The sequence below is a fragment of the Trachypithecus francoisi genome, unplaced genomic scaffold, assembly GCF_009764315.1.
Source record: "Trachypithecus francoisi isolate TF-2019V2 unplaced genomic scaffold, Tfra_2.0 Lachesis_group5, whole genome shotgun sequence".
NCBI classification, from domain to species: domain Eukaryota; kingdom Metazoa; phylum Chordata; class Mammalia; order Primates; family Cercopithecidae; genus Trachypithecus; species Trachypithecus francoisi.
In genome coordinates, this window is record NW_022681470.1 from 53,576,582 (window position 1) to 53,601,882 (window position 25,301).

A 25,301-nucleotide genomic window follows, 5' to 3' on the forward strand; every position below is an offset into this window, starting at 1 on the left:
CCCCATCTCTACAAAAAACACAAACATTAGCTAGGTGTGCTGTCACAGGCCTATAGTTCCAGCTACTCAGGAGGCTGAGGTAAAAGTATTGCTTGAGGCCAAGATGTCAGGGACACAACAAGCCAGGATTGTGCCTCTGCATTCCAACTGGGCTGACACAGAGCGACCCCTTCTCAAAAACAAACAAACAGAAATTCACTTTTCTTATAATTTATTAAGAATTTTAGCACCTCTGTTCAACAGGGACATCAGTCTGTACTTTTCTTTTTGTGTTATTTCCTTGTTTGGTTTTGGTATCAGGGTAATGTTGGCATGCTAGAGTGAGTTAGAAAATTCCATTATCTTTTTTTTTTTTTTTTTTTGCATAATTTGAGAAAAGTACTATCAATTTTCTTTTTAAAAACATGTTTGCTAGAATTGAGCAGTGAAGACATCAGGTTTTGGGCTTTTTTGATAGGTGAATTTTATTACTGGTTTAATCTCCTTACTCATTACTTGTCTGTTTTGATTCTCTGTATATTCCGAATTCAGTCTTGATACGTTGTATGTGTCCAAAAATGTATCCGTTTATCTCAGGTTTACCAATTTTTTTTTTTTTTTACAAATATTTGTTTCTTATAGTCTTTTATGATACTTTGTGTTTTTTGTAGAACTAGAGGTAATGTCTCCTTTTTCACCTCTGATTTTATTTATTTGGATCTTCTCTTTTTTTTTCTTAGTCTAATAAAAGGTTTGTCAGTTTTGTTTTTATTTTTTTAAAACAAATCTTTACTTTTTTTGTATTTACATTTAGTCTCTATGTTGTTTATTTCTGCTCTGATATTCATTATTTCCTTTTCTACTTGTTTTTGGTAAGGTTGTTCTTGTTTTTCTAGCTCCTTAAGGTGCAATGTTTGGTTGTTTATTTGAGAGCTTTCCTCTTTTTGATAAGGCATTTATTGCTATAAGCTTTCCTCTTAGAACTGGTTTTGCTGTATCTCATCTATTACGCTATGTTGTGTCTCCATGGTCATTTGTCTAAAAACGTTTCAAATTTCCCTTTTAGTTATTTCATTGACCCATTGGTTTTAAATAAACATGCTGTTTAATTTCCAAATGTTTGCAAAATTTCCAAGTTTTCTTCTGCTATTAATTACCAGTTTTATACCATTATGATCAGAAAAGATTCTTGATGTAATTCTAAATTGTTTTCAATTTGTTACAACTTGTTTTACGGCCTAACTTATGAGCTATTCTAGAGAATATTCTATGCGCAGTTGAGGAGAATGTGTTCTACAGCTGTTGAATTAAATATTCCAAAAATGCCTGTTAGAGCCATTTGGTCTACAATGTACTTTAAATTCAGTGCCTTTTTGTTGATTTTCTGTCTGGGGTATCTTTCCATTGCTGAAAGTAGGGAGTTGAAGTCTCCTACTATTATTGCATTGCAATCTTTCTCTCTCTCTTTAGAGCTATTAATATTTGCTTTATATATAGAGCTGCTCTAATGTTGAGTGTATATAAATATATATATATATATTTACAATTCTCATGTGCTTATGCTGAATTGATGCCTTTATCATTATATGACGACTTTCTTTGTTTCTTTTTTCTGTTTTTACTTAAAGTCTGCTTTATCTGATTTACATATAGGTGCTCCTGGTCTTTTATTGTTTCCAATAGCGTGGAGTATCTCTTGCTATCACTTCACTTTCAGACTATGAGTCCTTAGAGGTAATATGGGTCTCTTGCAGGGAGCATATAGTGGAGCATTGTTTCTTTTTTTTTAATCCACTAACCCACTCTATGTCTTTTAATTGAATAATTCAATTCATTGTTATTCAAAGTAATTATTGATAGACAAAGATTAACTACTGCCATTTTTAATTGCTTTCTAGTCGTTTGACCGATATTTTTTTTCTTCCTCTCTTCTTCTTTCTTTTGTGTTTTTTTTTCTATTAGTGTTGTTTGTCTCTTCTCCTTTTATTTGTAGTGTACTTACTATAGATTTGTGCAGTGGTTACTATGAGACTCACAAAATTCTTATAATTATAACAGCTTATTTTACCATGACAACAACTTGTGATTCACTTTTTACAAGAAAAATCAACACTACATTTTTACTCTACTTCAGTCCACATTTTGAATTTTTGATGTCACAACTTACAACTTTTTAAATCACATATCTTTCAACCACTATTGTAGCTATTATTTTAAATTTTTTCCTATATTATAGCTTCACTCTTATATTCTATTATATTCAGAGTGGTAAACTTCGCTCTGGGTAGTTGATACTTGAATTTCTGTAGGAGAGAGAGAAACTGGAGAACGCCTATACTGCTATTTTGCTGATGTTATTCTCTCCACGATTCTCTTATTTTAATCAATGGAATCTTAAATCATGGCAAGTATAATAATGTAAAAATAAAGTAAAGAAAGAACAGAAGAAGTCAATTAGAGAACATGTGTGAACTTGAGTTATATTCTTCCAACAAAACATAAATTTTTATATGTATATGTATACACACACACACACACACAGGAATGCATTGTACCTTAAAATAAAAGATACCCTCAAACACAAATTTAAAAATATTTAAATGTCAAGAATATGCTGAAACTTTTGTACCCAGTATGATCTATTGTGAGTTCTGAAACTCAGTATGCTTCTCTAAACACATGAAAATACAGACAGTGGAATGGGGTCCAGACACACCGCTTTGTTTTTGTGAAACAAAAAACAATACATGTATTTTTAAATAATTAAGTTGGGTATTAGAAAGCAAAGGACAACAGAAAATTTTAGTGACATGGACTCTGAGTGTTATTCGTTTATGATTAATCTGTTTGTTGAAGAACTTCACCTATTTTCCAGTGTTTAATTTTAAAATTAGTGTTCTCATTGTGAGAAGAGTATCTGGGATAGGAGATAGTATCCTGACCATTTGTGGAAAAAAACAACTTGCCATGCTCAAACAGCAGGATTTTCAGAAATAGAATAGTGTGCCAGATGTTTATTTTCAATGAAACATCAACCCAGCTCCTATCTTCATTTTCTTCTGCAGTGCAGAACAGAAGTCTGAAACTACAGTTTCTGAAGTCCCTTTCTCCATAGCTGGCTTCTACCTTAGATTCCTCTATAAGATGTACTTAAAGAAGATTTGGAAGAAGATAAAGACAAGGCATTCTCTGGCAGCAGCTGCTGGTAGCAGCTGAGATCACCAACAGTAGCTTTCCTTGCTTCTGGAAGTTTTCCTGAGAAACATCCACTGCAGCACCATGGATAATTAGTGAGGGCATCACTAAGATTCCTGAACTTTGGAATTTTCTGGAAATAGCATTTCCGACCTTTGTTCCCTCAGTGCTTCCAATACTTGCAGAAGCCTTTTGTTCCCTTTATTAAAGCTCTCTTTGCTCAAAAACTAAGAAATAAAAATGAATTAGTGTTTTATGTTACTTTTGGAGTTGGTCTATTACTGTCGCTAAATAAAACTGTATATGTACATATCAGGGAATCAATTCCACAGATGATTGTGAAACCACTAATAGGAATCATTGAAGCATTTTGCAAAACTCTCTGAACTTTGATATTTACTAAGTGACCTTAAAGACCTAGCTTCATGGTAGTGCACTTAAATTCAGAATTATATGGTAACTCATAATGAAAGATTTCAAACAGTGCAACTGAAACTTTTGTATTAATATATTGCTGAGAATATCTAACATGCTGTTACTAATCAATGTCATTCTCACCTTGTGGGTTTCCTGTGCTAATGGACAAGGTAAGTTGAAAGAGATCTAAACACTCAGCTTCCCTCTTAATTGTAACTTCATGTAATATCTGGCTTCTATGTCTATAATTTTTTTATAAATCTAACAGGATATATTCACTATGCTAGCAGAAGTAGCATATTTTGTGAGAGTATAACAGAAATTAATTTTATGAAAAAAACTCATTCCAACTTAAAGAAAAAATGAATAATATTTTCTTTGCTTTACAAGTTCTGCAGCATTAAAGGCATTTAGTGTTCATTATGGAGATATGTGAATATACTCATAAAATTTTAAGTAGGAAACGTGTCATTAGATAGATTCTAACCTTAAAATGTTCAGAAGTTTCTTATTCGTAATACAAGGGGAACTTTGGGAGTGATCGACATTTTCATAATCTTACATATAGTGATTTTTTATAGATTCATATATCAAAACAGAAAATAAAATATTTTAAATTATGCCATTTCTTACATTTCCATTATACCTTAAGAAAACTGCTAAAACTAATTAACATAAGAATTTAATATTTCAACAAGATTAGCAATATGTAAATCACAACATACATGTAATCAAAAAGCAGAATATAAACTTACATTGGAATGACAGTAAATTTTAATTTGCATTTCTGAGTTCTCTAGCAAATGTGCAATAAACAAATACAGAAATAAATACCTTTCATAGCTTTATGTCATTGTTCTCTGATATGTTTTCTCTTTAGTAGTCATGTATTTTCTATATTAACTATTTCTTTGAATGCAGACCTTGCATATTAAAGAACTATATCATAACATTAGCAGTGGAACCACATGGGGTAAAAATCATGGAGAATCAAGGGTGTGTGGCCATTAATGAAGAAAACAAATTCTGTAATTATCCAAAACTTTATAATGTTCCAACAAATGTAGTGTAGGATAATACTGGAAATCCCATTGTCAATTTATGAGAGCATCTTTTCCCTCAGCCACTCCTCTCAAAGCTGTGCCACCTTATTTGATTCTAGGTTAAGAATTTTAGGTTTTACAGTATTATCTATCACATGATTTGCTAGTTTTAATTGCTGTGCAAAATCAACCTTGATTTGTGCCAATACGAAAAAAAAAGCAATTTCTCCTGTTATTTCCTTTGTTAACTAAACTGCTACAGGCACATTTTTTAAAATACGGATTAAATAGATTAAAGTAGAATGCAATGCAGAAAAATAGAGAAAATCAGTACTATTTTGAAATGACTGAAATTAGATTAGAATAAGCTCTATACTTTCTTACTTACTTTCTCAAAAGCACTATAAGAATCATGACAAATTCTTTCTTATTTGATATTCCAGTCGAAAACTTGTCTCCTCCAATGAACTCTTTGTAAGAGTAAACTTGAGCAAAATGTCTAGTATATTTGGGTCGTACCTATATATCTCAAAGGAGAAAGTAACTCATTTAGCGGAATAACACCTTGGTAGAGAGAAACATCTTTGTGTATTCAGTAGCATTGGCTCAACTGCATTCCTCCAAAATTCATTTGTTGAAGCCCAAATTCCCAATACCTGAGAATGTGAGTGCATTTGAAGAAGGAGTGCTTAAAGATGTAATTAAGTTAAAGGTCAATGATTCAGGTGGGCCCTACTCCAGTATAACTGGTGTCAATAAGAAGAGAAAATAAGGACACACCATATAGAGAGAAGACCACATAAAGGCATAGACAGAATACAACCATTTACAAGGCAAAGGAAGAGGCCTCAGAAGAATGCAACTCTGTTGACAGCTATATCTCAAATTATTAGCCTCCAGACCTGTAAGGAAATAAATTTCTATGAAAAAGTGGTACTTTGTTATAGTAACGCTAGCAGAAAAATACAATGATATTTACACAATTTATTAAAATAATATTAATTAAAACTAATTTTTACTTTTCACTCAAGGATATGGATATACCCACCATATATATTTTAGAGGGTATTTATCAGAATTTGGTAATTATATCTTGGCTGTATTGTCCTTGCTGAGTTTTGTGTTGTTGAATACTTTGTGTTTATATATACCTGTATTCATACATATTTAGAATCTGGTAAAGCAAATCTAAGAAATATTTTTAATATGATTAATGAAGGACATACTTTGTGAGCTGCTTATGCTAGGAAACTTTTTTATAATGCTAGTTGATGTTTCAGTTCCGAATAATAATTATTTTGGAAGCCACACTATTTGAAAGATAAACTTGACAGAAAATTAGTAATTATAACCTATTATAATGTTCATTGACTTTGTATTGAACATTATTTCTTCCATCAACTCATAAATTATTAACACTTATTTAGATATAGGTTGTCAGGAAAATTATTTTAATTATGAATATCCTTTTAAAATTGTATAAACATTACATTCATCTATTAGAGTTGTCATAACAAAGTATCAAGGGTGACAATTAGTATTGTAGAGCAGGGTTGCTTCTAAATCCCTTTCAAACTAGATCATTTTCAATACTCAATGCATTACAATCAGTTGCCATTGTACTTCTTTGGGACGCTCAAATTTGTTTGAAATCTCACTAAGAATCTGGCTTCTGTGTGTATTTCATGTGCCCCCATTAAGCTTTGACATAACAAAAGGTTCCAGGCTTTCCTTGACTTTTCCTACTACACATCCAGTTCCAATAATTTCTCTATGAAACTCCAGTGACTTCTAGTGGGAGAAACGATTTTTAGAAATCAATCTAAACTATGAAAACCTCACTTCATGTTCGAAAACATCATTTATTAAGAAAAAGAATTTTTGGTCGGGCATCGTGGCATGGTGGCTCATGCCTATAATCCCAGCAATTTGGAGGCCGAGGTGGGTCGATCTCTTGAGGCCAGGAGTTCGAGACGAGCCTGGCCAACATGGTGAAACACTGTCTCCACTAAAAATTCAAAAAATTAGCCAGGTATGGTGGTAAACACCTGTAATTTCAGCTACTCAGGAGGCTGAGGCAGGAGAATCACTTGAACCCAGGAAGTGGAGATTGCAGTGAGTCAAGATCGCACTACTGAACTCCAGCCTTGGCGACAGAGCAAGACTGTCTCAATAAATAAATAAATAAAATCATTTCATTTAGTTTATTTCCCTTTCTTCCTCGGACTAAATATCCTGCAACCATAAGAAAATGTAGGAGTATCTCAGGACGTTACACAGAGCAGGGAAGGTTAGATATTCCAATACGGAGGAGACTCAGTAGAAAACTGTGCATCCATGCTTGAAGGGCTGGGTCGCAGAAGTTGTCATGAGTCACCCAACAAACCTCTAGGGCCAGTTCCATAACTAGCAGATGCTTCCTACAAAATAAACATGTCACTTCTCTGAATTAAGTCTTCTCATCTGCACACTAAAGCTATCGTGCCACTAGCCTCCTTCCAGTTCTCTCTGATTTATGATGATTCAAACTTACAGATTTTTCTTTAGTTATATTCTTTTTTTTAAGTTCTTTATTTTATTTTATTTTTTTTTCTTTTTTTAATTTTTTTTATTATACTTTAAGTTCTAGGGTACATGTGCATAACGTGCAGGTTTGTTACATATGTATACTTGTGCCATGTTGGTGTGCTGCACCCATCAACTCGTCAACACCCATCAATTCGTCATTTATATCAGGTATAACTCCCAATGCAATCCCTCCCCTCTCCCCCCTCCCCATTATAGGCCCCGATGTGTGATGTTCCCCTTCCCGAGTCCAAGTGATATCATTGTTCAGTTCCCACCTATGAGTGAGAACATGCGGTGTTTGGTTTTCTCTTCTTGTGATAGTTTGCTAAGAATGATGGTTTCCAGCTGCATCCATGTCCCTGCAAAGGATGCAAACTCATCCATTATTATGGCTGCATAATATTCCATGGTGTATATGTGCCACATTTTCTTTTTTTTTTTTTTAATTATACTTTAAGTTCTAGGGTACATGTGCATAACGTGCAGGTTTGTTACATATGTATATTTGTGCCATGTTGGTGTGCTGCACCCATCAACTCATCAGCACCCATCAATTCATCATTTATATCATGTGTAACTCCCCAATGCAGTCCCTCCCGCCTCCCCCCTCCCCATGATAGGCCCCAGTGTGTGATGTTCCCCTTCCCGAGTCCAAGTGATCTCATTGTTCAGTTCCCACCTATGAGTGAGAACATGCGGTGTTTGGTTTTCTCTTCTTGTGATAGTTTGCTAAGAATGATGGTTTCCAGCTGCATCCATGTCCCTACAAAGGACGCAAACTCCTCCTTTTTTATGGCTGCATAGTATTCCATGGTGTATATGTGCCACATTTTCTTAATCCAGTCTGTCACAGATGGACATTTGGGTTGATTCCAAGTCTTTGCTATTGTGAATAGTGCCGCAATAAACATACATGTGCATGTGTCTTTGTAGTAGAATAATTTATAATCCTTTGGGTATATACCCAGTAGTGGGATGGCTGGGTCATATGGTACATCTAGCTCTAGATCCTTGAGGAATTGCCATACTGTTTTCCATAATGGTTGAACTAGTTTACAATCCCACCAACAGTGTAAAAGTGTTCCTATTTCTCCACATCCTCTCCAACACCTGTTGTTTCCTGACTTTTGAATGATTGCCATTCTAACTGGTGTGAGATGGTATCTCATTGTGGTTTTGATTTGCATCTCTCTGATGGCAAGTGATGATGAGCATTTTTTCATGTGTCTGTTGGCTGTATGAATGTCTTCTTTTGAGAAATGTCTGTTCATATCCTTTGCCCACTTTTTGATGGGGTTGTTTGTTTTTATCTTGTAAATTTGTTTGAGTTCTTTGTAGATTCTGGATATTAGCCCTTTGTCTGATGAGTAGATTGCAAAAATTTTCTCCCATTCTGTAGGTTGCCTGTTCACTCTGATGGTAGTTTCTTTTGCTGTGCAGAAGCTCTTTAGTTTAATTAGATCCCATTTGTCAATTTTTTACTTTTGCTGCCGTTGCTTTTGGTGTTTTAGACATGAAGTCCTTGCCCATGCCTATGTCCTGAATGGTACTACCTAGATTTTCTTCTAGGGTTTTTATGGTATTAGGTCTAACATTTAAGTCTCTAATCCATCTTGAATTAATCTTCGTATAAGGGGTAAGGAAAGGATCCAGTTTCAGCTTTCTACTTATGGCTAGCCAATTTTCCCAGCACCATTTATTGAATAGGGAATCCTTTCCCCATTTCTTGTTTCTCTCAGATTTGTCAAAGATCAGATGGCTGTAGATGTGTGGTATTATTTCTGAGGACTCTGTTCTGTTCCATTGGTCTATATCTCTGTTTTGGTACCAGTACCATGCTGTTTTGGTTACTGTAGCCTTGTAGTATAGTTTGAAGTCAGGTAGCGTGATGCCTCCAGCTTTGTCCTTTTGACTTAGGATTGTCTTGGCAATGCGGGCTCTTTTTTGGTTCCATATGAACTTTAAAGCAGTTTTTTTCCAATTCTGTGATGAAACTCATTGGTAGCTTGATGGGGATGGCATTGAATCTATAAATAACCTTGGGCAGTATGGCCATTTTCACGATATTGATTCTTCCTATCCATGAGCATGGTATGTTCTTCCATTTGTTTGTGTCCTCTTTGATTTCACTGAGCAGTGGTTTGTAGTTCTCCTTGAAGAGGTCCTTGACATCCCTTGTAAGTTGGATTCCTAGGTATTTTATTCTCTTTGAAGCAATTGTGAATGGAAGTTCATTCCTGATTTGGCTCTCTGCTTGTCTGTTACTGGTGTATAAGAATGCTTGTGATTTTTGCACATTAATTTTGTATCCTGAGACTTTGCTGAAGTTGCTTATCAGCTTAAGGAGATTTTGGGCTGAGACGATGGGGTTTTCTAAATATACAATCATGTCATCTGCAAACAGGGACAATTTGACTTCTTCTTTTCCTAACTGGATGCCCTTGATTTCTTTCTCTTGCCTGATTGCCCTAGCCAGAACTTCCAACACTATGTTGAATAGGAGTGGTGAGAGAGGGCATCCCTGTGTTGTGCCAGTTTTCAAAGGGAATTTTTCCAGTTTTTGCCCATTCAGTATGATATTAGCTGTGGGTTTGTCAAAAGTAGCTCTTATTATTTTGAGGTACATTCCATCAATACCGAATTTATTGAGCGTTTTTAGCATGAAGGGCTGTTGAATTTTGTCAAAAGCCTTTTCTGCATCTGTTGAGATAATCATGTGGTTCTTGTCTTTGGTTCTGTTTATATGCTCGATTACGTTTATTGATTTGCGAATGTTGAACCAGCCTTGCATCCCAGGGATGAAGCCCACTTGATCATGGTGGATAAGCTTTTTGATGTGCTGCTGAATCCGGTTTGCCAGTATTTTATTGAGGATTTTTGCATCGATGTTCATCAGGGATATTGGTCTAAAATTCTCTTTTTTTGTTGTGTCTCTGCCAGGCTTTGGTATCAGGATGATGTTGGCCTCATAAATTGAGTTAGGGAGGGTTCCCTCTTTTTCTATTGATTGGAATAGTTTCAGAAGGAATGGTAGCAGCTCCTCCTTGTACCTCTGGTAGAATTCAGCTGTGATTCCATCTGGTCCTGGACTTTTTTTGGTGGGTAGGCTATTAATTGTTGCCTCAATTTCAGAGCCTGCTATTGGTCTATTCAGGGATTCAACTTCTTCCTGGTTTAGTCTTGGAAGAGTGTAAGTGTCCAGGAAATTATTCATTTCTTCTAGATTTTCTAGTTGATTTGCCTAGAGGTGTTTATAGTATTGTCTGATGGTTGTTTGTATTTCTGTGGGGTCAGTGGTGATATCCCCTTTATCATTTTTTATTGCGTCTATTTCATTCCTCTCTCTTTTCTTCTTTATTAGTCTTGCTAACGGTCTGTCAATTTTGTTGATCTTTTCAAAAAACCAACTCCTGGATTCATTGATTTTTTGGAGGGTTTTTGAAATTAAAAATAAATAAAAATGCTTATTATACTCCTAGATATTTAGATATTAAGAAATATTCCTAGTTCATTTTCCTGGTTAAATAAAGAATAGAAATCTTGTCTTAATAACTGGTTTGAGACACGAATTAGCAATATTATTTTGCTGTGTGATGTGATCATGAGAAATTTCTATGTTTCCCTATAGTTTTTACATTCCTTCCAGTTGGTGTTTTAAAATCCCCAAAAAACTACTATCTCCCACTATAGAGTTGGTCTGAGAAGAAAAGGCAGGGCTCTTATTTCTGATGGGATGGAACAGAAAGGAAAAGAAGACATGAGCTGAATGGTAAAATAAGCGTCTTCATCTCTCAACCAGGAAGTTCACTAATCAACCAGGGCTAGGAGATCTGTAATCATAGAGAGTACATTAAATAGGTCTGCAGTTTTCTTCAATCTTCATTAGCAAACAGCTCTTCACATATCTAGGTCATTGGAATTCTGTAACTTTTCTTTCTCTAAAACCCCTAATTCAATGAGTGTAATTACGCTAAGAAGAGAATATAATTCATTGATCAAAAATGTCATCTGTTGTATGATTGTCCGTTGTAGTAAAACATTATTTATACTGTTTTTTGTTTTTTATTACAAGAAGCAAAACCTTGCGATTTTCCAGAAATTCAACATGGAGGTCTGTATTATGAGAGTAAGCATAGACCATACTTTCCAGTAGCTGCGGGAAAATCTTATTCCTATTACTGTGATGGAAATTTTGTGACTCCTTCAGGAAGTTACTGGGATTACATTCATTGCACACAAGATGGGTGGTCGCCAACAGTCCCATGCCTCAGTAAGTAAACCTCTTTACAATAAGTGCATAAAACTTGAAAAGAGTGAGAGAAAAGCAAATAGACGATTATATTGTCTTATATAACAGAAATAGGACCAAAGGAAGAGTTATTCAAGCAAAAAGACCAAAATGGATCTTTTCTGTTATGAGATCTTCATGAAAATTACATGAGAAATAAATGTAGGAACTTTAGGAGAATACCTATATAATTTAAATATATTTTATCATAAAAACTAAGGTTAAGTAACATTGAATACTGACTTTTTTGTACAAACACTTAGTACTAGCTTTAGTTTTTCCTGAGTTATACATTAGTTTTGGGTATTGATGCAGTGTTATTTAAATATTCTAAAAATTATTTTAATATAGTATTTTGATCAAATTCATGTCTCTAATTTACCTTTAAATCCTTTTATGGTCCTTAGGACAATGTATTTTCAATTATTTGGAGAATGGATATAATAAAAAATATGGAAGAACGTATTTACAGCTGGTCTCCTCCCAGATGCATTGGTGTCAGTTAGTCCACTTGTTTGAGATCCCAGTATGTCCGTAACTGTCTAAGATCTAGACATTTAACTGGAAAATTTTGTATATCAACTCTCAAGCTGAATTTATGTCTTTTTATTTTAAAACAGAAGCCTATCTAGTTCCCAGTTCCAAATGTGTCTGAACACATTTATAAGTTCTGGATAATTAGTGGATTCTGTCACTTAATAGGGTCAAGTAACAATAGAAATATAAGTCAGGGGCCAGGTGCGGTGGCTCACTCCTGTAAACCCAGCACTATGGGAGGCAGAGATGGGCAGATCACTTTAGGTAAGGAGTTCAAGACCAGCCTGGCCAACAGAGTGAAACCCCGTCTCCACTAAAACTACAAAAATTAGCCAGATGCGGTGGCACACGCCTGTAATCCCAGCTATCCAGGAGGTTGAGGCTGGAGAATGGCTTGAACCAGAGAGGCGTAGGTTGCAGTGAGCCTAGACTGGACCACTGCACTCCAGATTCGGTGAGAGGGCAAGACTCCATCTCAAAAAAAAAAAAAAAAAATATATATATATATATATACACACACACACACACCACACACACACACACACAAACATATATATGTTATGAAGATCACAAAATACATTAAATACACATTAAAGTAACACTGCTTCAGTATTTATATCAAAATGAATGCGTTGATTTAAGTAGATTATAAAATTATAGCATTAATTAAAAAATACAACGCTTGCCCAAAGGTTACTTGTACATCTCTCACATGCTTTAAATTAAGACTTATAATCAGTTATAGCTGACTTTCACTTTTTAGGTAAAGGGGTCTCTGAAAGTTCTTTGTGTGTATTGTTTGCAATTTACAAAACAATTCATTGTAGAAACTATATGATAATTAGGATATAATAAGAATGAAGGGGAATGGGAATCTTCTTGCACATTCGTAGGAGCACTGTCCTCAACAACAGCCTAACCTCTGAAAGAAAAGTCCCTTTTTCTCCTACCATAGGCACCAACTCTGTTATTAATGCACTTAACAAATATTGTTGTGTGTCAAGCACCTTTACAGGTATTGAAAATAAAATTGTTTATAAGAGAAACTGAACACTGTAGTTTAGAGGCTGGAGGAGATTAATAGAAAAGTAGGCAAGAATAGATCAGAAAACTCATGATTATGACAAATGCTGTATTATAAATATGTATCATCTTTAACACGATTTCTTTTCCTTTCAGATAGTAAAATTGGTTCACATTGATAATATATAAAGAACATATACATTACTAGTATACTAGAACTTATTTTTGCTATCTTGTTTGTTTTTTTCCTGCTTACATTTCCACATTTCTCTCAAACACCATGTCTATAAGGGTTTAAGACCCACTTAAGATGACAACCATTTTAAATTCCTGGAGACTAAAGATTTGCAAGTTTATTTCTTTGTCTATGGTAGCAGTGTGCACTGTATCTTTGCCTGGGAAATGGCATTTGACTATGTGAGGTCTAAGATCTCTTAATAGCATCAAAAAGATTCAGGTTATTGCAAAGCAGCCAGAAATTCTTCCAAAAATTATAGGGAATTGAGAGTCTGCTAGATCTGCATTCCTCCTCAAGGTCTGCCAGAGCTCTGTTGACAGTCTCAAGGATTCTTTGCTTTTATTCTGCCTTGCCCTGTGTTTTCACTATTTTCTTTCAAAATTCATGGTTTATTTTAGGAACATGGGTGTCTAGGAAACTTCCAGTTTTCCTGTTTTCAATTCGTTAACAAATGTTTCATTGTTTTACCATATTGCCATGTTTTTACTTGTTCCCTTCTATAAAAGAAATATTCAACAAACACTTACTTTTTTCTCTACTTTTTCTATTTTAGGAACATGCTCAAAATCAGATATAGAAGTTGAAAATGGATTTATTTCTGAATCTTCGTCTACTTATATTTTAAATAAAGAAATACAATACAAATGTAAGCCAGGATATGCAACAGCAGATGGAAATTCTTCAGGATCAATTACATGTTTGCAAAATGGATGGTCAACACAACCAATTTGCATTAGTAAGTTATTTACATATTCCCATTCAGTTTCTGTCAACTTCGTTCCTCTCTTTGAGATGATAGTGTTTTACTTAAAAATACAGAAAACACTTTTAGGAGTAGAGATATAAATACTTCTAATATCATTTAACATTCTGTGCCAAACTAAGCCTTTTTGTCTTTTTAAAGTAATGGCTACTTGGGAAGATGATCCTTCCATCTCTTTAAATTCAATTTGCCTTTGCGTAAAAGCAATCCCATCAGGTACAGACTAGTTAGGGAGCTGCATGGGACTCTCAGCAAAATGTAATAGTTGTCAATAAAATTTTTGTTCTTTTCCCTTTCTTCATATTTCAAAATTATCAGCTGCTTGTATTGTATTCCTTGCTCACACTCAGCAAAGATGGACATGTCGGGGAAGGGATGAGTGCTTAATTCTGAGTTTCTGCTAGCATCAGGAAAGTGAGACCTTAATAATTTGTATCAATGATGCAACTGAGGAGAACCAACTCAGAAAATTATTTCCAGCTTATAGTCTAGTACAGAGAAAACAAGTAAAGGAAAAGGGTAAGAGGGTGGGCTGAATGTTTACAAACCTCATACTTGGCAATGGATTCCTTACAACTAAAGTTCTCTAAAACATTCCCAACTTGTAATTATTTATTATTAAAGAGATTGCATAATGAACAATGGAAATCTTGCAGTGGCAAAAGTTGATCTTTTTTATCTTTCCTCTGTAGACATTCACAAAGATTTTTAAAGATAAATTATTTAATTTATTTTTAATACACATAATGATATATAATTTACATAGTGCAAAATCCACTTCATTTTCAAGTGTACAATTCAACTATTTTTAGCTATGAGATGAAATGGGAGGGACTACTGATACATAATAGAGCATGAATGAATCTCAAAACTATTAAGCTAAGTGAAGAAAAGAAAGGATACAATTAGAAAGTAATTATCTCAAAGTTACTCTGAGGTTTGGGAGCTATAAAATATCAATTCCTACATTTCTAGAATACTGTTTTCAATTTCTATGCTTATCATGGGTTCTGCAAAAGACAAAGCTGCATAGTTTAATCTATTTTGACTCAGCTTTGATAAATGATTTAAGACCTGTAAAATAAAAGATAGTATGTTTTAAAAACTTCTATAGAACCTATATCCAATGAATATAATTTTAATCCAACATATACACCCTTACTGTCAGTAAATTGAGTACATAAATATGTACATTAACTTTTAAATTCACAAAATTTTATCATTTAAAATAATACATTATAGTGATAAAGGTAAACTGTAATAACAACCAATGAGATGTTCACAAATAAAAATATATCTGACTAAATATTCTTAATATGTTTCTCACAGAATTTGAATGATGAGAAGGATCATATATAGGAAAATATATTTTTCTCTTCTAATTAACTATTACAGCACAAAGAAAACACTGATTATCAAAATATTTTTAATAGTACTCAATTTATTAGCACACACTGATTGGTAAATTTTATTACTACAATGGGACTTTCTTAGTTGAATTGTATATCATATGGCATAAAAAAGCAAACCTCAATTTTATTTTGTTTCAGAACTTTGTGATATGCCAGTTTTTGAGAATTCCAGAGCCAAGAGTAATGGCATGTGGTTTAAGCTCCATGACGCATTGGACTATGAATGCTATGATGGATATGAAAACAGATATGGAAACACCACAGGTTCCATAGTGTGTGGTGAAGATGGCTGGTCGCATTTGCCAACATGCTATAGTAAGTATTTTATTCAAGTATTCTTTTTACTAGAATTAAATAAATAAATTTAAAACACATACATATGTATATGTACGCATATATGTGTACATATACGTATATGTACATATTCATGTAGTCCTCATTTGAGTGTGAATTACCTTAAACCTTAAAAAAAAAAGAGGTTGAAAATGCAAATGTCTTCCTAAGACATCAAATAAGATACAGTTAAGAGTATATAAAAAGCTTTATTCAGAAAGTTTCCAATAAAACTGTTGATTTTTCCCTACATATAAAATATTCTTTTTTTCAGATTCTTCAGAAAAGTGTGGGCCTCCTCCACCTATTAGCAATGGAGATACCAAGCCCTTCCCGCAAAAAGTGTATCTGCCACAGTCAACAGTCGAGTACCAATGCCAGTCCTACTATAAATTTCAGGGTTCTCAATATGTAACTTGTAGTAATGGAGAGTGGTCAGAACCACCAAGATGTATATGTAAGTTCTTAATATTCCGGATCTGAGAAAATTCGAGTAATAAGTTTGATCTTTGCTTATTTATACTAGAATTTTTATGGGTTGTTACCCTAGAACTGTGTTCACGAACAGCTATTCTGCTGAATGTTTGCCTTTCAGATCTTAATATATAAGTGTATAAGCTTGGAAAATTTCATGTAAACGATGACAAAGTTTCTTTTTTAAAACAGGAATGTTCAGAAACCTCAATTTGTTAATGGACACAATGAGTCTTCAAGAATGACATCGATTTATTGCAAACATCTGAAATATAACATCTCACCTTGACATCAATAACCATTTTCACATTGCTAACACTTAGGTAAACAGTTTTCAAAGAGTTTTGAAAACACTGTTTTAAAACCATGAACTTGGAACCAACCCAAATGTCCAGGCCTCAATGATATACTAGGTAAAGAAAATGTGGCACATATACACAATGGAATATTATGCAGCCATATAAAAGGATGAGTTCATGTCACATGTTCTCACTTGTATGTGGGAGCTGAACAAGGAGAACAGGTGGACTCAGGGAGGGGAACATCACATACCAGGGTCTGTCCTAGGTTGGGGAGCTAGGGGAGAGATAACATTAGGAGAAATACCTAATGTAGGTGATGGGTTGATGGGTGCAGCAAACCACCGTGGCACATGTATTCCTATGTGAAGAAACTGCACGTTCTGCACATGTACCCTGAACTTAAAGTATAATCAAAACAATATACTATTAACTAAAATCCTACTTGAAACCTGAAATGTTTCCTGAGAGAGCATAGAGCTAGTTAACACTGAGAAGTTCTTTTTCTGATTATTGTTCTTTCTTACATTTTACCAGTATTTCTAGCAAGCAAGAAAGAAATTAACAGAAAGTTCAGCCATTTCCAAATCCCAATGGTTTCTGTTTTTACCTTCATCTCCTCTACCCTGGTCCCAGAATGAAAATGAATACACTAAAAACTCCTCAAGTCTATAATATAGGTATGATCTCAGAATTTTGTACCACAAATCCTATGAACTTGAGGTAATACAATTCAAAATATGAGCCACAATAATTATGGCAACAATAATAACCCCTAAAAGTAAGTTTGCCACCAATTTCTACTAGCCTATGAGGTAGAGCCCTGGGATACCCATCAGGCCTTGCATATCACATAACCTATTCCTATCACAGCTCTTAAACTATAAACTCATGAGTTTTTCAAGTGCTTAAGTTCCTAAGTACAGGATGATACAAACAGTTCTTTCCTGTGATATAACTCATTTCCTTTATTTTGCTGCTATGCTACCTTTTACCTTTTATATTGACTGATGATGCTGATATTTTGGCTGATCATATGATGGGCTAAACCTTAATTATTGTCCCTATTTATATATCCATTTCTGTAGATGATCATGTCTAAGTCTGGGCTCCAAACCATACAAGTGGCAAGACTGCAAAGGAAAATTAGTATCCTCAAATCAAAATAGTTTACAAGTATTTTCAAACTTGATTTCATAGGAAAAATTAAGTGTTAGGTTTCAGAGATAAATTCTGAGTCTTAAATTTGATTGACTGAGGAGATGGATACTCCTAAGATGCGTTTCACAGCAAAAGCATTAACTCTTCTCACAATCAAGAACAGGAAAGGATTATAATTATCTGAAGACATAAGGTCAGTTCCATGATACAAGCAAGACTTTCTGTCTTCAAAACTAAAGAAGCAAAGAGCATTCAAGCAGAGAATTCTAGGGAAAAAGGCAACCTTATGGAAAATATTACATATACATATGGCATATTAAAGCAATGAGGAAAACTTAAACAGGCAGCAGGAAACTTTAGCAAGTTTTGAAAAATATGTTTGCAGAAGTATTTAGTGCTCAAATGCTTATTTGTGAATTGTAAACAAACAGCCCCTGAATGTATTGAAGAGCTCTTAAAAAGTTTTGGATTTCAGAAGTGCTATGTAGTATGTTAAGAAATTTATTTAAGTAAGTGCTTGTAAGATGTATTAAAATATGATTTGGGGAAATTTCTAAAGAAATACTAATGTTGATAAGGGCTAAACTTGAGTGCAGAATACTTGCATCAAAAGAAGAGAAGAGAAGTGAATGACGTCATCAAAAATGGAAAGCTTACCATGGAAGAACTGAGCTTAATACCTAAGGTATGGGTTGATAGGTGGTGCAAAACACTATGGCACACTTTTACCTATGTAACAAACCTTCACATCCTACACAAGTATCCCGGAACTTAAAAAATAATTATAAAAATTTTTTACAAAATCTAAAAGAAAACGAGCCAGGCACGGTTGCTCCCACCTATAATCCCAGGACTTTGGGAGGCCGAAGCTGGTGGATCACCTGAGGTCAGGAGTTCGAGACCAGCCTGACCAATATGGTAAAACCCTGTGTCTACTAAAATTACGAAAATTAGATGGGCATGGTGGTGTTTGCCCATAGTGCCAGCTACTCGGGAGGCTGAGGCAGGAGAATTGCTTGAACCTGGGAGACGGAGGTTGCAGTGAGCCGAGATCACACCACTGCAACCTGGGCAACAGAGCGAAATTTCGTCTCAAAAAAAAAAAAAGAAAAGAAAAGAAAAGAAAAAACCCTTTATGTGGAAGGTAACATAATCAAAACAGTCATCTCTTATATCATTGTCTGTTACAGTGAAACATTATTTATACTATTTTTGTTTTTTGTTACAAGTAATGAAACCTTGTGAGTTTCCAGAAATTCAACATGGAGGTCTGTATTATAGGACTATACGTAGACCCTACTTTCCAGTAGCTGCGGGAAAATCTTACTCCTATTACTGTGATGCAAATTTTGTGACTCCTTCAGGAAGTTACTGGGATTACATTCATTGCACACAAGATGGGTGGTTGCCAACAGTCCCATGCCTCAGTGAGTAAACCTCTTTACAACAATATGTGCATAAAACTTGTAAATAATGCAGACAGAAGAGCAAATAAATGTCTTATATGACAGAAATGGTACCAAGGGAAGAGTTATCCAAGCAAAAAGACCAAAATGGATCTTTTCTATTATGAGATCTTCATGAAAATCACATGAGAAATAAATATAGGAATTTTATGAGAATACCTATGTAATTTATACATATTTTATCATGAAAACGAAAGGTAAGTAACATTGAATACTGACTTTTTTGTACAAACATTTAGTAGTAGCTTTAATTGTCCTTCAGTTATACATTATTTTGGGGTATTGATGCAGTCTTATTTAAATATTCTAAAATTATCTTAATATACTACTTTGATCAAATTCATGTTTCTAATTTACTTTTTAATCATGTTATGGTCTTTAGGACAATGTATTCTCAGTTATTTGGAGAATGGATATAACACGAAATGTGAAGGAACATATTGACAGGGTCAATCTGTAGAAGTTGAAGTCTGTCCTGACTACGGTCTTCCAAATGTGCAGACCACAGTTTCATGTACAGAGGATGATTGGTCTCCTCCTCCCAGATGCATTCGTGGCAGTTAGTCCACTCGTTTGAGATCCCAGTATGTCTGTAACTGTCTAAGATTCCAGACCTTTAACGGGAAAATTTTGTGTATCAATTCTCAAGCTAAATATATATCTTTTTTATTTTTAAGTAGAAGCCTAGCTAGTTTTCAGTTCCAAATGTGTATGAATACATTTATAATTTCTGGATAATGAATGGATTCTGTCACTTAATAGTCAAGTAATAGAAATATATATTATGAAAAGCACAAAATAAATACAATACAGATGAAAGTAACACTGCTTCAGTATTTATATTGAAATTGTGCTAAATGCATTTATTTAAGTAGATTATGAAATTATAGCATTAATTAAACAATAAATATAATGCTTGCCCAAAGGTCACTTGTACATCCCTCACAATTATATGACATCTATTGTTATAGCTAGTGCTCTGTTGCTTTAAGTTAAGACTTATCTTCTGTTATAGCTGACTTTCACTTTTTAGGTAAAGGGGTCTCTGAAAGTTGTTTGTGTGCATCGCTTGCAATTTACAAAACATTCCATTATAGAAACCATATGATAATTATGATATAATTGACATGGAAGACAATGGAAATCATCTTACACCTTTGTAGGAGCAACTGTACTCAACAATAGCCTAAGTCTCTGAAAGAAAAGTCCCTTTTTCTCCTACCATAGGCACCAACTCTATCATTAATGCACTTAATAAATATTGTTGTGTGTCAAGCGCTTTATAGATATGAAAATAAAATTATTTATAAGAGAAACTGAACACTGTAGTTTAGAGATTAGAGGAGATTAATAGAAAAGTAGGCAAGAATAGATCAGAAAACTCGTGATTATGACAAATGCTGTATTATAAATATTTGTCATCTTTAACATGATTTCTTTTTCTTTCAGATAGTAAAATTAGTCCATTTACATTTTTTATTACTAACTAAAAAGAAACATACACATTACTCATATCTTAGGACATATACATTACTAAAATAATTACTTATGCATAAACACATTAGTAACATATAGAACATATGCAATAATATATGAAGAACATATACATTACTAATATATTAGAACTTATTTTCGCTATCTTGTTTGTTTGTTTTTTCCCTGCTTACATTTCCACATTTCTCTCAAACACCATGTCTATATGGGTTTAAGACCCACTTAAGATGACAATCATTTTAATTTCCTGGAGACTAAAGATTTGCAAATTTATTTCCTTGTCTATGGTAGTAGTGTGTACTGTATATTTGCCTGAGAAATGGCATATGACTATATGAAGTCTAAGATCTCTTAATAGCACCAAAAAGTTTCAGGTTATTGCAAAGTAGCCAGAAATTCTTCCAAAAAATCACAGGGAATTGAGAGTCTGCTAGATCTGCATTCCTCCTCAAGGTCTGCCAGAGCTCTGTTGACAGTCTCAAGGATTCTTTGTTTTTATTCTGCCTTGCCCTGTGTTTTCACTATTTTCTTTCAAAATTCATGGTTTATTTTAGGAACATGGATGTCTAGGAAACTTCCAGTTTTGCTGTTTTCAATTCGTTAACAAATGTTTCATTGTTTTACCACATTGCCATGTTTTCACTTGTTCCCTTCTATAAAAGAAGTATTCAACAAATTTTTTTTTCTCTACTTTTTCTATTAGGAACATGCTCAAAATCAGATATAGAAGTTGAAAATGGATTTATTTCTGAATCTTCTTCTATTTATATTTTAAATAAAGAAATGCAATATAAATGTAAGTCAGGATATGCAACAGCAGACGGAAATTCTTCAGGATCAATTACATGTTTGCAAAATGGATGGTCAACACAACCAATTTGCATTAGTAAGTGATTTACATATTCCCATTCAGTTTCTGTCAACTTTGTTCCTCTCTTTGAGATGATAGTGTTTTACTTAAAAATATAGAAAACACTTTTAGGAGTAAAGAGATATAAATACTTCTAATATCATTTAACATTCTGTGCCAAACTAAGCCTTTTTTGCCTTTTTAGAGTAATGGCTACTTAGGAACATGATCCTTCCATCTCTTTAAATTCAACTTGCCTTTGCGTAAAAGCAATCCCATCAGGTACAGACTAGTTAGGGAGCTGCATGAGACTCTCAGCAAAATGTAATAGTTGTCAGTAAAAACTTTGTTCTTTCCCCTTTCTTCGTATTTCAAAATTATCAGCTGCTTGTATTGTATTCCTTGCTCACACTCAGCAAAGATGGACATGTCGGGGAAGAGATGAGTGCTTAATTCTGAGTTTCTGCCAGCATCAGGAAAGTGAGACCTTAATAATTTGTATCAATGATGCAACTGAGGGGCACCAACTCAAAAAATTATTTCCAGCTTATAGTCTAGTACAGAGAAAGCAAGTAAAGGAAAAGGGTAAGAGGGTGGGCTGAATGTTTACAAACCTCATATTTGGCAATGGATTCCTTACAACTAAAGTTCTCTAAAACATTTCCAACTTGCAATTACTTATTATTAAAGAGATTGCATAATGAACAATGGAAATCTTGCAGTGGCAAAAGTTGATCTTTTTTGTCTTTCCTCTGTAGACATTCACAAAGATTTTTAAAGATAAAATATTTAATTTATTTTTAACACACATAATGATATATAATTTACATAGTGCAAAATCCACTTCATTTTCAAGTGTACAATTCAACTATTTTTAGCCATGAGATGAATTGGAAGGGACTACTGATACATAATAGAGCATGGATGAATCTCAAAAGTATTAAGCTAAGTGAAAAAAAGAAAGGATACAATTAGAAAGTGATTATCTCAAAGTTACTCTGAGGTTTGGGAGCTATAAAATATCAATTCCTACATTTCTAGAATACTGTTTTCAATTTCGGTGCTTATCATGGGTTCTGTGTAAAGAAAAGCTGTACACTTCAATCTAATTTGACTCAGCTTTGATAAATGATCTACTATAAGACTTGTAAAATAAAAGATAAGATGCTTTATATATTTTTGTAGAACCTAATATCCAATGAATATAATTTTAATCCAACATATACACCAATACTGTCAGTAAATTGAGTACATACATACATATATTAACTTTTAAATTCACAAAATTTTATTGTCTTTAAAATAATACATTATAGTGATAAAGGTAGACTGTAATAACAGCCAATGAGATGTTCTCAAATAAAAATAGGTCTAACTAAATCTTGTTAATATGTTTTTCATAGGATTTAAATGATGAGAAGGATATATATAGGGAAATACATTTTTCTCTTCTAATTAACTGTTATGGCACAAAGAAAGCACTGATTGTCAGGCTATTTTTTAATAGTGCTCAATTTATTAGCACACACTGATTGGTAAATTTTATTCCTATAATGAAACTGTCTTAGTTGAATTGTACATCATATGGCATAGAAAAGCAATCCTCAATTTTATTATGTTTCAGAACTTTGTGATATGCCTGTTTTTGAGAATTCCAGAGCCAAGAGTAATGGCATGTGGTTTAAGCTCCATGACGCATTGGACTATGAATGCTATGATGGATATGAAAACAGATATGGAAACACCACAGGTTCCATAGTGTGTGGTGAAGATGGCTGGTCGCATTTGCCAACATGCTATAGTAAGTATTTTATTCAAGTATTTCTTTTTACTAGAATTAAACAAATAAAAACATGCATATGTATATCTACATATACATGTAGTCCTCATTTGAGTGTGAATTACCTTGAAACTTAAAAAAAACCAAGATTGAAAATGCAAATGTCTTCCTAAGACATCAAATAAGATACAGTTAAGAGTATATAAAAAGCTTTATTCAGAAAGTTTCCAAAAAAACTGTTGATTTTCCCCTACATATAAAATATTCTTTTTTTCAGATTCTTCAGAAAAGTGTGGGCCTCCTCCACCTATTAGCAATGGAGATACCAAGCCCTTCCCGCAAAAAGTGTATCTGCCACAGTCAACAGTCGAGTACCAATGCCAGTCCTACTATGAACTTCAGGGTTCTCAATATGTAACTTGTAGTAATGGAGAGTGGTCAGAACCACCAAGATGCATAAGTAAGTTCTTAATATTCTGGATCTGAGAAAATTCGAGTAATAAGTTTGATCTTTGCTTATTTATACTAAAATTTTTATGGGTTATTACCCTAGAACTGTGTTCACAAACAGCTATTCTGCTGAATGTTTGCCTTTCAGATCTTAATATATAAGTGTATAAGCTTGGAAAATTTTATGTAAACGATGACAGAGTTTCTTTTTTAAAACAGTAATGTTCAGAGACATCAATTGGTTAAAGGATACAATGAGTCTTCAAGAATGACATCAATTTATTGCACACATATGAAATATGGCATCTCAACTTAAGACCAGTAATCATTTTCACATTATTAACACTTAGGTAAATAGCTTTCAAAGAGTTTTGAAAACACTGTTTTAAAAACCATGAACTTGGAGCCAACTCAAATGTCCATCAATGATAGACTAGGTAAAGAAAATGTGGCACATATACACAATGGAATACTATGCAGCCATAAAAAAGGATGAGTTCATGTCCTTTGCTGGGACAAGGATAAAGCTGGAAAACATCCTTCTCAGCAAACTATCACAAGAACAGAAAATCAAGCACTACATGTTCTCACTCATAAGTGGGAGTTGAACAAGGAGAACAGGTGGACTTAAGGAGGGGAGCATCACACACCAGTGCCTGTCACAGAGTGAGGAGCTAAGGGAGGGATAGCACTAGGAGAAATATCTAATGTAGGTTATGGGTTGATAGGTGCAGCACACCACCATGACACATGTATACCTATGTAAAAACACTGTACGTTCTGCACATGTACCCCAGAACTTAAATTATAATAAAAACCATGAATGATTAACTAAAATCCTTCTTGAAAACCTGAAATGCTTCCTGAGAGAGCACATAGCTAGTTAACACTGAGAAGTTCTTTCTCTGATTATTGTTCTTTCTTATATTTTACCAGTATTTCTAGCAAACAAGACAGAAATTAAAGGAAAGGTCAGCCATTTCCAAAACCCCATGTTTTCTGTCTTTACCTTTATGTACTCTCCTCATCCAGAATCAAAATGAATACACGAAAAATCCCTCAAGTCAGTAATATAGGTATACTTCCAGAATCTGTTCTCCAAGTCCTATGAACTTGAAGCAACACAATTCAAAACATATGAGCCAAAATAATTATGGCAACAATAAGAAACCCTAAAAGAAAGTTTGTCACAAGTTTCTACTAGCAGAGTCCTGGGATACTCATCAGGCCTTGCATATCAGATAACCTATTCCTATCACAGCTCTTAAACTGTAAACTCATTAGTTTTTCAAGTGCTCAGGTTCCTAAGTATAGGATGATACTAGCAGCTCTTTTCTGTGATGTGACTCATTTCCTTTAATATGATGCTATGCTGCCTTTTACCTTTTATATTGACTGATGATGCTGGTATCTTGGCTGATCCTACGATGAGCTAAACCTTAATTTTTGTCCCCTATTTATGTATTCACTTCTGTATCTACTTTAGAAAGTGTTAGAAAATACATTTGGAGGAGTATTTAGTGCTCAAATA

The 25,301-nt window shown here is 33.9% G+C and overlaps 1 protein-coding gene across 2 annotated transcripts in view; it reads left to right on the forward strand.

Annotated features, from left to right (window-relative positions):
* Positions 1–25,301, forward strand: part of CFH (complement factor H) — a 175,052-nt gene that overhangs the window by 140,433 nt on the left and 9,318 nt on the right. Inside the window, exons 22-29 of one of the 2 annotated variants that reach the window (XM_033200639.1) lie at positions 11,278–11,472; positions 13,842–14,024; positions 15,602–15,778; positions 16,071–16,253; positions 18,960–19,157; positions 21,394–21,576; positions 23,165–23,341; positions 23,598–23,780. In XM_033200639.1, coding sequence (XP_033056530.1) covers positions 11,278–11,472; positions 13,842–14,024; positions 15,602–15,778; positions 16,071–16,253; positions 18,960–19,157; positions 21,394–21,576; positions 23,165–23,341; positions 23,598–23,780 — 1,479 coding nt within the window. The remainder of the gene's footprint in view (positions 1–11,277; positions 11,473–13,841; positions 14,025–15,601; positions 15,779–16,070; positions 16,254–18,959; positions 19,158–21,393; positions 21,577–23,164; positions 23,342–23,597; positions 23,781–25,301) is intronic. The other variant, XM_033200640.1, reaches the window with a different exon arrangement.